This window comes from Oncorhynchus nerka, linkage group LG27 (assembly GCF_034236695.1).
Source record: "Oncorhynchus nerka isolate Pitt River linkage group LG27, Oner_Uvic_2.0, whole genome shotgun sequence".
In the NCBI taxonomy this organism is placed as follows: Eukaryota; Metazoa; Chordata; class Actinopteri; order Salmoniformes; family Salmonidae; genus Oncorhynchus; species Oncorhynchus nerka.
In genome coordinates this window covers 44,253,568-44,267,038 of record NC_088422.1, presented here as the reverse complement: position 1 = coordinate 44,267,038, position 13,471 = coordinate 44,253,568, and the positions used below count along the sequence as shown (strand labels likewise).

General features: G+C 42.6%; 1 protein-coding gene across 1 annotated transcript; it reads right to left on the bottom strand.

Annotated features, from left to right (window-relative positions):
• Nucleotides 1-56: 56 nt before the first annotated feature.
• On the bottom strand, nucleotides 57-3,942 carry LOC135565201 (gamma-glutamyl hydrolase-like). Its single transcript, XM_065011266.1, has 3 exons — nucleotides 3,759-3,942; nucleotides 1,896-2,018; nucleotides 57-1,728 (listed from the first exon to the last, which is right to left on the bottom strand). The coding sequence occupies exons 1-3, from the start codon at nucleotides 3,847-3,849 to the stop codon at nucleotides 1,694-1,696; spliced, it is 249 nt and encodes an 82-aa protein (XP_064867338.1). The 5' UTR covers nucleotides 3,850-3,942; the 3' UTR covers nucleotides 57-1,693.
• Nucleotides 3,943-13,471: the final 9,529 nt, after the last annotated feature.

The window sequence follows — 13,471 nt, the reverse complement described above, 5'->3', positions numbered from 1 at the left end:
ATAACCATTTCCATAGACACTTCTAAAAGTAAAAAGAAGAAACGTCCTCTCACTGTCAACTGCGTTTATTTTCAGCAAACTCAACATGTGTAAATATTTGTATGAACATAAAAAGATTTAACAACTGAGACATAAACTGAACAAGTTCCGCAGACATGTGACTAACAGAAATGGAATAATGTGTCCCTGAACAAAGGGGGGACAAAATCAAAAGTAACAGTCAGTATCTGGTGTGACCACCAGCTGCATTAAGTACTGCAGTGCATCTCCTCCTCATGGACTGCAATAGATTTGCCAGTTCTTGCTGTGAGATGTTATCCCACTCCCACCAAGGCATCTGCAAATTCCCGGACATTTCTGGGGGTAATGGCCCTAGCCCTCACCCTCCGATCCAACATGTCCCAGACGTACTCGATGGGATTGAGATCCAGGCTTTTTGCTGGCCATGGCAGAACACTGACATTCATATCTCGCAGGAAATCACGCACAGAACGAGCAGTATGGCTGGTGGCATTGTCATGCTGTCAGGATGAGCCTTGCGGAAGGGTACCACATGAGGGAGGAGGATGTCTTCCCTGTAACACACAGCATTGAGATTGCCTCCAATGATAACAAGCTCAGTCCGATGATGCTGTGACACACCGCCCCAGACCATGACGGACCCTCCACCTCCAAATTGATCCCGCTCCAGAGTACAGGCCTCGGTGTAACGCTCATTCCTTCGACGATAAACGCAAATCCGACCATCACCCCTGGTGAGACAAAACCGTGGCTCATCAGTGAAGAGCACTTTTTGTCAGTCCTGTCTGGTCCAGCGACGGTGCGTTTGTGCCCAAAGGTGACATTGTTGCTGGTGATGTCTGGTGAGGACCTGCCTTACAACAGGCCTACAAGCCCTCAGTCCAGCCTCTCTCAGCCTATTGCAGACAGTCTGAGCACTGATGGAGGTATTGTGCGTTCCTAGTGTAACTCGGGCAGCTGTTGTTGCCATCCTGTACCTGTCCCGCAGGTGTGATGTTCGGATGTACTGATCCTGTGCAGGTGTTGTTAGACGTGGTCTTCCACTGCGAGGATGATCAGCTGTCTGTCCTGTCTCCCTGTAGCTCTGTCTTAGGCGTCACACAGTATGGACATTGCAATTTATTGCCCTGGCCACATCTGCAGTCTTCATGCCCCCTTGCAGCATGCCTAAGGCACATTCACGCAGATGAGCAGGGACCCTGGGCATCTTACTTTTGGTGTTTTTCAGTCAGTAGAAAGGCCTCTTTAGTGTCCTAAGTTTTCATAACTGTGACCTTAATTGTCTACCGTCTATAAGCTGTTAGTGTCTTAACGACCGTTCCACAGGTGCATGTTCATTAATTGTTTATGGTTCCTTGAACAAGCATGGGAAACAGTGTTTAAACCCTTTACAATGAAGATCTGTGAAGTTATTTGAATTTTTACGAATTATCCTTGAAAGACAGGGTCCTGAAAAAGGGACGTTTCTTTTTTTGCTGAGTTTAGATATGAACATGTCACAGCCTATAATTAGTGCACATTGTAAACTTCTCATAACATCCCATAACATTTAGATTAACGGTACAGTTGTGAGGGCAGAACAACAACATCTCAGAAGTAGATCTGCTCTTATCCAGTGAAGTTGCCAGGGTAGGTTGGTGTGAAGTTGTATATGAGCGACATGGCACCTTCCTCAGGCTGGTCGAGTGTGATGCAAATTTCTCCTGCCTTTAACATAGAATAGAACTTTATTGTGCATCAAAAGGCAAAAATGTTGCAATTTACTATACCTCACAAGATAACACTACACAATCGTGAAATAACATGTGCAATACACTGTATTTGGCTGACTTGAAGGACACAAAGATTCAACTTCATTAGGTGTGATTACCCACCTTCATTGAAGGAGGAGGCATCGCGTACAGCTTCTGAGGAGTGGGGGAAGTTTAGGTTGGGGTCCCACTGGAAACGGTTAACGCCAGGATGCCACTGGAACCCATAGAATGGGTAAGTCCTCCCTGGAAGAATCACACTCCAAACTCAACACAGGAGCTCACATTACCTTACGACCAATTTAGACGGTCATCCATGTTTCTCAAACGTCAAATTTCAAAGTGTTTAAGGTTAAGTTTAGGCACTAACTTGAGGTTAGGCATTGACTCCGCATGGTTAAGGTAAGTGTTAAGATTTGGGATAAGCTTAAAACAAAAACAACTTTCTATTGCTGGATTCAACCTTGCAACCTTTGGAATCAGAGGCAGATGCTTACGACCATCCGCCATCCCCATCCACAATGCCAGAGCAAAACCGAAACCTATTTGAAGGTAACAGCACTCACGGTTGCCCCTAGTGGCAGGATTCGATATCATCACCCGACGTCCTGTTGGGGATTAATCAGAATAGTTGGGTAACATAGATGAGATGTTTTATTTTTATTGCATGCTTATGTGAGATATGTCATTAGAATGTCTATTTTTGGATAATACTGTTGGCCGGTTGCAGTTATCTGTTCTCTGTCAGGGTTCAGTTACTTGGGCCGCAGAGAGGGGAGAGGTCAAGCTTGTCTTCATATGTAAACATATCTTTTAAACCATGTGAATGGATCATTGAGGGGGGAACCGATTATCTCTTGGCTCCACAATGTCTGTGTGCCAGTCACTGTGTCTCCATGAGCTTGTCCAGAATGGGAGTGTCTAAAATGACAATTGATATATATCCTAATGTCTTGGTACTATGTTGTACCAAGAACGAGAAGTAGAACCTCGTTTTAGGAGAGCAAACTGAACGATAATTTATAGCTAATGCTGTCTGGCTATGGAATACTCCTGTCTCAAGTAAAGTCTTCCTTTGTAATGTTCCTAAGATCTGTTATTCGTCATGTGAGTTGAGATGGGTGTGTCTTGGCTATAAATGATACTAAGAACTGTTTTGTAAGGACTCTCAGAGAATTCATTTATAGACACTGAATTGATCTGAGAGTCACAGGGTTGTGATGGAGCTCATATAATTAAAGATGGACTTTATGATAACTCTGACTTGTGTGTGGTTTGCTCTCATGATTTGGTAAATACAGGAAAAAAACTGTAGTTGTACTTGTAGTTGATTCCCTTCCATGGTTGAGACAAAGATGGCACCATTCTTAGCCTTGTTTGTGGACAAAAAATGTTGCAGGTTCTCATTTTCCTTGAATGTCTGTAAGAAAATGCCATAAGCAAGGGAGTTGATAGTCAAAACCAGTCATATTGTATTCAAAAGAGATACTAAGAAAAAATATTAATTTAAAGTCTGATTACAACTTCATGGTCACTCCATAATGGTGAACATTCTCTGTTAAAGCTTCTTGGGATAATGCCTATCTGACATCACTGGGGAACCCCTTGTACATTCGACTGGAATGGGCCTCCGCGGGGAAAGGGGAACGAGACATTCAAATATAGTTTTTTAATTGCAACCATGGGGAGAGAATTCATTAGTCCTCTCGAATCAGCCCAGAAGAAGCATAAATGCACTTTATGAAGATGGAAACTGTTTTGCAATGAGTGTTGGGAGTTGTCAGGGTATAGTTTAACTCAAGAGCTTCACTGAAATTCTGTCTTGATCAGAAGCATCTCTAAAACTTGAAGCTTGTATTCCCTGCCCTCTAGTGGTGGATTTTAGAATGTGCAGTATGTGGAAGTCTTCAGACCGAGTCCCAAACCGTATCCTTGACCCCTAGCACTTGACTCCCCATATAGAGGTGTGAAAGGACTGGGCCATACCTGTGGTGAGGTTCAGGGGCAGGGCCATCTTCTCAGCTGTGGTTTTGGTCAGCAGGTTCTCTATGGCCATCAGAAAAGTCAACGGCTGCATCCACAGACACGTGCCCCAGATAGGGAAGGAATCTCCTGCCTCATTGGCCTGAAACAAGAGAACACATAAGTCTATTAAAGAGTGTTTGGAGCATGTAAGATGTTTACTGATGGTAAACAGACAGACAATCAAAATGGACAAAGAGGCAAAAAGAGCATTAGACAGACAAGCCAGCTTTGCTCAGCAGCGCCTCTGACATGTAAAAGATCTCTGCCACCCTGGCAAAGTCGGACATCTACAGATTTGATGAACCTCCGATGAACAGCAGGCTGCAGGATAGATCACCTTTATTTAACCAGGTAGGCCAGGTGAGAACAAGTTCTCATTTACAACTGCGACCTGGCAAGACAAAGTAAAGCAGTGCGGCAAAAACAACACAGAGTTACACAATGGAATAAACAATCGTACAGTCAATAACACAATAGAAACATCTGTATACAGTGTGTGCAAATTAAGTAAGGAGGTAAGGCAATAAAATAGGACAATAGTGGAGAAGTAATTACAATTTAGCAATTTACAATGGAGTGATATATGTGCAGATGAGGATGTGCAAGTAGATATACTGGTGTGCAAAAGAGCAGAAAAACAAATATGGGGATGAGGTAAGTAGTTGGTTGGCTGGATGGGCTATTTACAGATGGGCTGTGTACAGCTGCAGCGATCGGTAAGCTGCTCTGACAGCTGACGCTTAAAGTTAGTGAGGGAGATATGTCTCCAACTTCAGTGATTTTTGCAATTCATTCCAGTCATTGGCAGCAGAGAACTGGAAGGAAAGGCAACCAAAGGAGGTGTTGACTTTGGTAATGACCAGTGAGATATACTTGCTGGAGCGCGTGCTGCTATGGTGACCAGTGAGCTGAGATAAGGTGGAGCTTTACCTAGCAAAGACTTATAGATGACCTGGAGCCAGTGGGTTTGGCGACTAATATGTAGCGAGGACCAGCCAACGAGAGCATACATGTCGCAGTGGTGGGTAGTATATGGGGCTTTGGTGACAAAACGGATGGCACTGTGATAGACTGCATCCAATTTGCTGAGTAGAGTGTTGGAGGCTATTTTGTAAATGACATCGCCAAAGTCAAGAATCGGTAGGATAGTCAGTTTTACGAGGGTATGTTTGGCAGCATGAGTGAAGGATGCTTTGTTGCGAAATAGGAAGCCGATTCTAGACTTAATTTTGGATTGGAGATACTTAATGTGATTCTGGAAGGAGAGTTAACAGTCTCGCCAGACACATAGGTATTTATAGTTGTCCACATATTCTAAGTTGGAATCGTCCAGAGTAATTATGCTAGTCGGGCGGGAGGGTGCGGGCAGGAATCGGTTGAAGAGCATGCATTTTGTTTTACTAGCATTTAAGAGCAGTTGGAGGCCACAGAAGGAGTGTTGTATGGCGTTGAAGCACATTTGGAGGTTTGTTAACACAGTGTCCAAGGAAAGGGCCAGATGAATACAGAATGGTGTCGTCTGTGTAGAGGTGGATCAAAGAGTCATCCGCAGCAAGAGCGACATCATTGATGTATACAGAGAAAAGAGTCGGCCCAGAATTGAACCCTGTGGCACCCCCATAGAGACTGCCAGAGGTCCGGAAAACAGGCTCTCCAATTTGACACACTGAACTCTATCTGAGAAGTAGTTAGTGAACCAAGCGAGGCAGTCATTTGAGAAACCAAGGCTGTTAAGTCTGCCAATAAGAATATGGTGATTGACAGAGTCGAAAGCCTTGGCCAGGTCGATGAAGACGGCTGTACAGTACTGTCTTTTATCAATGGCGGTTATGATATTGTTTAGGACCTTGAGCGTGGCTGAGGTGCACCCGTGACCAGCTCGGAAACCGGATTGCATAGTGGAGAAGGTACAGTGGGATTCGAAATGGTCGGTGATCTGTTTATTAACTTGGCTTTCAAAGACTTTAGAAAGGCAGGGCAGGATGGGTATAGGTCTGTAACATTTCGGGTCTAGATTGCCTCCTCCTTTGAAGAGGGGGATGACCGTGGCTACTTTCCAATCTTTAGGAATCTCAGACGATACGAAAGATCCTTCTATATCAGATACATTTGGTTTGCAATCACATAAAAACAAAATACAGGACATTTCTACTTGTTGGAGAGGAGAACAGGCACTGATGGAAAGCTGTAAAGGTCACGTTTTGAGAAATCACATTTTGGATGATCAGCCATGCACAACTACGGGCTGCTAATGTTCAACCAGTTATTTTGATGTAATATTGGTATAGACGTCTTGGGAGACAAAGTTTGGGGTACAAAATGGCCGAATTCCTCTTTGTGGTTTCAACAGTGAGTATGAATGCATATAACTTTATATTGGTGGAAGTGCCTGATGGGCACCACTCTACGTCCCCCTGACTCTGTATACTTCAAATCAAAAATACAATTGTATTGGTGGCAACACATATTTTGCAGATGTTATTGTGGGTGTAGCAAAATGCTTATGTTCCTAGCTCCAACAGTACAGTAATACCTAACAATAGACGGGAAAAAAAGGAATCAAGAAATATTAGAACGAGCAATGTCAGAATATAAATATACACTGGTATACAAAACATTAAGGACACCTGCTCTTTATGTGACAGACGGACCAGGTGAATCCAGGTGAAAGCTATGATCCCTTACTGATGTCACTTGTTAAAATCCACTTCAAATCAGTGTAGATAAAGGGGAGGATACAGGTTAAAGAAGGATTTTTAAGCCTTGAGACAATTGAGACATGGATTGTGTATGTGTGCCATTCAGGGGGTGAATGGGCAAGGCAAAAGATTTAAGTTCCTTTGAATGGGGTATGGTAGTAGGTGCCCGGTGCACCGGTTTGTGTCAAGAACTAAAATGCTGCTGGATTGCTCAAGCTCAACAGTTTCCTGTGTATGTGTTAAAAATGGTCCACCACACAAAGGACATTCAGCCAACTTGATACAACTGTGGGACGCATTGAAATCAACATGGGCCAGCATCCCTGTGGAACGCTTTCGACACCTTGTAGAGTCCGTGCCGCAAAGAATTGAAGCTGCTCTGAGGGCAAAAGGTGGGGCTGCAACTCAATATTAGGAAGGTGTTTGGTATACTTAGTATACACTCAGTGGACCGTTTCTTAGGTATACCCATCTAGTACAGGATACTTTGCCTCCAGAATTTCCTTAAATTCTTTGGGGAATTCTACAAGGTGTCGGAAAAGTTCCACAGGGATGTTGGTCCATGTTGAAGCGATGGCAGATTGGATGGCGGTACATTCATGCTGTGAGCAGTCCTTTCCATCTCATCCCAAAGATGTGCTATTGGGTTGAGGTCTGGGGAATGCGCAGGACACTCAAGTAAACTGAAATCGCTGTCATGTTCCAGGCAATGTTTCTCCCCTCCTTAATTGTCCAGGGTTGGTGACCGCTTCTTCTTGTTTTTACCAGATAGGGGTGGAACCCGATGTGGTTGTTTGCTGCAACACCCGACCCAAGCCCGATCGGCCCCGACATTATACATAGGGTTAGGACCGGGTAGGGCCTGTTTTTCATCAATAACTAGGGTATGTTCAGGGCTTGGGTATCACTAAATTGTTCATAAACATTTTGAAGCTGAGCCATTTGCTCGTGCTCTGCTGCGCAGTACAGTCATATCTGACTAAGATCATAACATTGTGTCAAACGAGCTTCAACCTCGTCAAATATAAGACAGGAGAGATTATTTCACAGAAAAGAATAAGGTTCCTTGAATTTTGTCGGAGTTGAGTGACGAAAAGTAGCTAACAGCTCTCTCGTCTCTTTATTGAGCAGAGCAGCCCAAGCGGAGCCATTGCTATGGATACTCACAGACTCAGGGCCGCCATTAGCTGCTCCTCTCCAACAGAGGAAGTTATTTTTGATTTCGGTCATTCCAGGTCTTACATTTAGCAGAAGCAAATTGGGCCTGGGTAGGGTAGGGCCTGAACCTTGCGGGCATTCCCGTAAAGGGCTCTAATATGAAGTGGGTAAAACAGTATGTAAACATTATTAAAGTGACCAGTTTTCAATGACTATGTACATAGGGCAGCAGTGTCTAAAGTGCAGGGCTGAATACCGGGTGGTAGCTAGCTAGTAACAGTGACTAAAGTTCAGGGCAGGATACAGGTTGTCAGTGATGTGCACGCCGAGGAACTTGAAGCTTTTCACCCTCTCTTTCATATTTTTATTGACTTCCCTATAAGACAGATTTCTCAGACCTCCAAACCATCAGTGATGTCTCAGACCTCTAAAGGGAGGTTCAACTGTTCTCCCTTTTGCTATGGAACCCTGACTTGTTCATCAGTCGTGTTTTTGACTCTCTCTCTCTACTGCATCTGCTGTCTCGACCTCTGAATGACCCTGCTGGTCATCTATGATCGTTTGAACATCTTGAAGAACAATCTGGCCTTAATGGCCATGTACTATCTCCACCTGGCACAGCCATCAGAGCCTGGTTCCTGTCCAAGTTTCCGCCTTTCTAGGGAGTTTTTCCTAGCCACAGTGCATTGCTTGCTGAATGGGTTTTTTAGGTTGGGTTTCTGTAAAGCACTTTGTGACATCTACTGATATAAAAATGGCTTTATAAATATATTTGATTGAAATTTGATTAATGTACAAATAATTCTACAGCCAGACAGTGTTAGGAAAATAATAACTTTCTCTGCTGAACTTTGAATACTGGAATCTATACTGCACAGAACTATAAACACAACATGCAACAATGTCAAAGAGTTTACTGAGTTACATAGGAGGAAATCAGACAACTGAAATAAATTCATTAGGCCCTAATCTATAGAGTTCACATGACTGGGAATACAGATATGCATCTGTTGGTCACAGATACCTTAAAAGAAATGGGCCTCACAATGGGCCTGAGGATCTCGTTACAGTATTTCTGTGCATTCAAATTGCCATCGATAAAATACAATTGTGTTCGTTATGTCTGCCTATACCATAACCTTACCGCCACAGTGGGGCACTCTGTTCACAACGTTGACATCAGCAAACCGCTCACCCACACAACGCCATACTCGTGGTCTGTGGTTGTGAGGCCAGTTGGACGTACTGCCAAATTGTCTAAGATGACGTTGGAGGCAGCTTATGGTAGAGAAATGAACATTAAATTCTCTGGCAACATCTCTGGTGGACATTCCTGCAGTCAGCATGCCAATTGCACGCTCCCTTAAAACTTGAGACATCTGGCCTTTTATTGTCCCCAGCACAAGGTGCACATATGTAATGATCATGCTGTTTAATCAGCTTCTTGATATACCATACTTGTCAGGTGGATGTATTATCTTGGTAAAGGAGAAATTCTCATTAGCAGGGATGTAAATTTGTGCACAAAATCTGAGAGATAATTTGAGAGAGAAATAAGCTTTTTGTACATATGGAACTTGGATCTTTTATTTCAGCTCATGAAACACTTTACATGTTGCGTTTATATTTTTGTTTAGTGTAGAATGCAAGTCTCCATACATACCCTATACCAACAATGTTGACAATGTTGAAAGGTTTATGACCCACTGCTCAAATAGAATAAAAGAGAACCTGATATAATCAGAGACTTCTAGGTGTTGGAAGCTTTGCGGAGGTAGCCATACAGTTTGGTGTTGAAGTTGGTGAGCTGTCTGAGGAAGCTTCTGTTGTTGATTACACCATTGTTGTCCTTCACGGCACAGATGGCATCCACCGGGTGGATGTTTCAGCATTGGGTTCTGTTTCAGCATCAGGTAAGCCAGAACCAGGGTGGCTGAACAGCTCACCTCAACAGCACCGTGCACCAGCACTATACCTCAGGGAGGAAAGATGGGGTAGAGAGCAGTGGAGGCTCCATAGAGGAAGGGGAGGACCATCCTCAGTGAGTTAAATAAAAATAAATGTAAAACATTAAAAAGTTATTTGAAGATAAAACTACATATAATTACGTCACCAAATAAAAAGAAAAAAAATTAAAACACACTATTTTGCAAAGGTCTTCAGTAACCTCCTCAGCACTCTGTAGGGTAGCACCATTGTGTAGCCGGTGGACAGCTATCTTCCGTCCTCCTCTGGGTACATTGACTTCAACACAAAACCTAGGATGCTCACTGTTCTCACCCCCTTCCATAGACTTACACAGATATTATGACAACTTCTGGAGGACATCCTCCAATCTATCAGAGTTCTTGCAGCATGAACTGACATACTGTCCACCCATTGAAAGGATCAGAGAATGAATTTAGTACTGAAAGCATAAGCAACAGCTAGCTAGCACTGCAGTGCATAACATGTGATGAGTAATTGACTCAAAGAGAGAGAAAGACAATAGTTGAACAGTCTTCCAAAATAAAGGAGAGGCAAGAGATAGTGAGCAATTTGTTTTCACTTTCACTTACTTAGCTAGTAAATGCAGCTAGCTAGTTCAGCCAACTGAAACACCCTGCTCAACAGAACGATGCTATGTTAGCTAGCTGGCTATGACTATCCAACACAACACTGGAACTCTTCCAAGTCAAGGTAAACTTCTGGTTTTATTAATTTATTGCCACCGGGGCACGCCGGTGTAACTGCTTACGCATTAGTAAACCCAATACAATCATGCAGTAACGTTACAGTGTACAGTCAATAGACTGGATTGTAGCGGGTTTACTAACGCGCTAGTTCTATTAGCTATGCTGACTATGACATTACTTTAGCTAATATGGTGACAACGATGTAGGCTGTGTGTAGCAGTTTGGCTTGGAATGTTTTTTTCCATCTGGTTACATACAGCTGATGTGTTGTGCATTTAAGTCCACCAGCGAAGGGAAGAGTTGATATGAGTGCGCATGTGAGAAGGAATACAACGTGGCTGCTATGAAAGTGAACTGTGTTTACGCTTGATCGGGGTGTATTCATTTCTATGATTCTGTTGAAAAAACATTTCTTATAAGGAACAAAACAGGGATAAACCTATCTGAATTTGTCCAATAGAAACTGTTGGACTAATGATTACACCCTATATCAGCTAGATGCAGGCAAGAGTGTGCACGGCGGTATTGAATGTCACAGTCAGTCCATGTGTCTATCACCTCAAATTTGTCTCTCAACCTATGTGGACCTACGTTGTAAACTTTCATTCATAGGCTAGGTTATAGTAACCTCATGATGGGTATAGGGAAAATGTTAGTATCATGTAGTAGCCTAAACCTCTCTCTATTACATTGAACTGGGTGAATGGAATATGAATGACAGTCATCCAATATGCTTTAATATAAATAAGGCCATGCTTATTAAAAAACATCTTCCTCCATCTTAAATGGAATCTACCGCCACTGGTAGAGGGTAGAAAGGGGGAGGGGGAGAGGGGAGAAAGAACATGGATTTTGCACACTAAGCACAGTGTGTTCACTTCTCCTCTGGAAACTTTTGCCTCCTTTTAGTTTGACCTTTCCGTGCGTTGCAGATAGAAATGTCATGTTGGCGAAGGAAACAACTCTTTAATGTACATTTCATCATACACTTGGCCATACCACACTTACTATACAGGCATTCCCCAATGTAACAACTTCTTACTCTGTAACAAGCTCGTACTTACAATGCTAGATGGAGTATCACTATTGAACTCACAAATGTTGCAACGTTCCACTTTGCTGAAACCGGAGGGCCCAGTGTGTGAATTCAGCGCCGTCTGGAAGTTGACAATCATGTAAAATATACAGGAGTTGTGGGCCTCGATGCCAAGGTACTTGATGTTCGTGCCCTGGTATGTCTCCGCCCCTTCTCGTCATTTACTGTGGTCTGCGTTCAAGACATGGGTGACACACGATGGTTTGCCAGCTGGGCGACGTTCATAGCACTGTCCTTATGAAAACCACAAGTTTTAAGTTTATTAAAAAACATATTGCACAACTATGAAAATACTGTAGATATTTATACATGTTGAGGACAGGTCTAGAATAAACAAATAAATACGGTCTACAATGGACAAGTCATATCCAAGGCTGTGTAGAAACTCAAAGTTCTGGACACTGAAGCCTGGAGTTGATGCTAGATCTATATAGAGATTGCCAGTTATTTGTTCTTATACAATCTGATATTAATACAGAATTCACACTGCTGACGTCCACTTTGGGAACAGTGACCAGATTGGCCTATGCACTTTCACGATACATAACTCTGCTTTAGAGTGCATGTTACTTTAGGGCCCAAGTGCTTAAAAAAAGATTTTACAATCCGCTCTCCTCACACCTGAGCCTTGTCCAAAACATGCCTTGGATTAATCTCTGTGGATCAATTCTTGTCCATTTTTCCTGACCATATTTTCCAGTCAACCAATATAAAAAGGACAGGTATTGTCACTGCACTTACTGGTCTCCAATGTAAAGTCTGCGCCACACTTTGTCTGCATGGGTGATGATGGCTTTCCCAGTGAAGCGCAGTCGTTCAATGTATGTCGTTCTGTCCTTGTCTATTGATTTTCTGTATTGTCATTCTGTATTGTTTCATGTTTTGTGTGGAGCCTAGAAAGAGTAGCTGCTGCTTTCGCAACAGCTAATGGGGATCCTAATAAAATACCAAAACACTTGCCAGCCCTGGTGAAAGGTCAATCTCCACCTAACGAGGAGGGTGTCTGTCGTTCCAGGACAGGTGGAGTTGAGGTCAAATCTTTTTGTTTGGCTTTTAAAGTAGACAAATCTCTGCTACAATACCTCCATAGGTTACGTAGAAATCCAGTTTTTCAAAGTGGTTTGAAGCCCGGTCCGACAGTTTTTGTTGTAGCTGCTGCCACCTTTCAGTGGAACTGGTTTTGGAAAGGGCTAAGCTAATCGTTAGAACCATAGGCTCCTATGGTTAAGATTAACTTCGCCTTAAAATGCTTTTGAGAAACTGGGCCCTTTAAAGCAGCAAAACTATTGATTGTAGATTAGTTTCAAAGGAATCCTGATGAGGAATTGAATGAACAAGTGTAGGATTAATAAAGTTGGTTTGCTTCAGTGAGTCTTCAAAGCCTTCTGACACTCTGTCCCACAAATCAAATTCAATGAGTGTTCAAAATTGCTCAGCGAGAACATATGTGTTCACACCTTTTTAAAAAGATCTGAATGCTAGTAGTCAGGCAATGATATGTGCGCGGACATACACAGCAGTCTCAACTTCACTAAAAGACATGACATTTTTCTCATGGCTGGCCATTCTGAAAATAACATTTTTTAGGGAGGGAAACTATTCACAGAATTATCTAAATCCCTAGAGGAAAAGAGATCAAGTGGCATGTGCTTTGTCTCACCATCAGCACCCCTTCATTCAAAAATGTCCGTCATTCTCTCTCTCCCAACCTATAAGATGACGAACTCTTGTTAATTGTGAGTGTTTACGGTATGTTTTCCAAAAAGACTACAATTGCATAAATACAACATATTAAAAAAAATGTCCTGACATTTAATGCAAGTCCTCAGTTTGAGCTAGTCACTTCTAAAATCAGTCAGGCAAATATTTCCATCTAAACGTTGGAAACATGCACTTAATCAGAAACCTCTGTAGACATGACCTTTTACAGGTCTGTTACATACACATCATTCGAACTAATACGCAATAATCTTAACACAAAACAAATACCAGCACAGGGGAAAAAAAATAAACTAATATGACAAACATAACATTTTGTTCCATGCA

Coding starts and splice junctions, on each gene's coding strand:
- LOC135565201 (XM_065011266.1), bottom strand. CDS start 3,849: ATGCAGCCGTTGACTTTTCTGATGGCCATAGAGAACCTGCTGACCAAA. Junction 2,019..3,758: donor GCCCCTGAACCTCACCACAG/GTATGGCCCAGT, acceptor TGATTCTTCCAG/GGAGGACTTACCCATTCTAT. Junction 1,729..1,895: donor TGCCTCCTCCTTCAATGAAG/GTGGGTAATCAC, acceptor TCTATGTTAAAG/GCAGGAGAAATTTGCATCAC.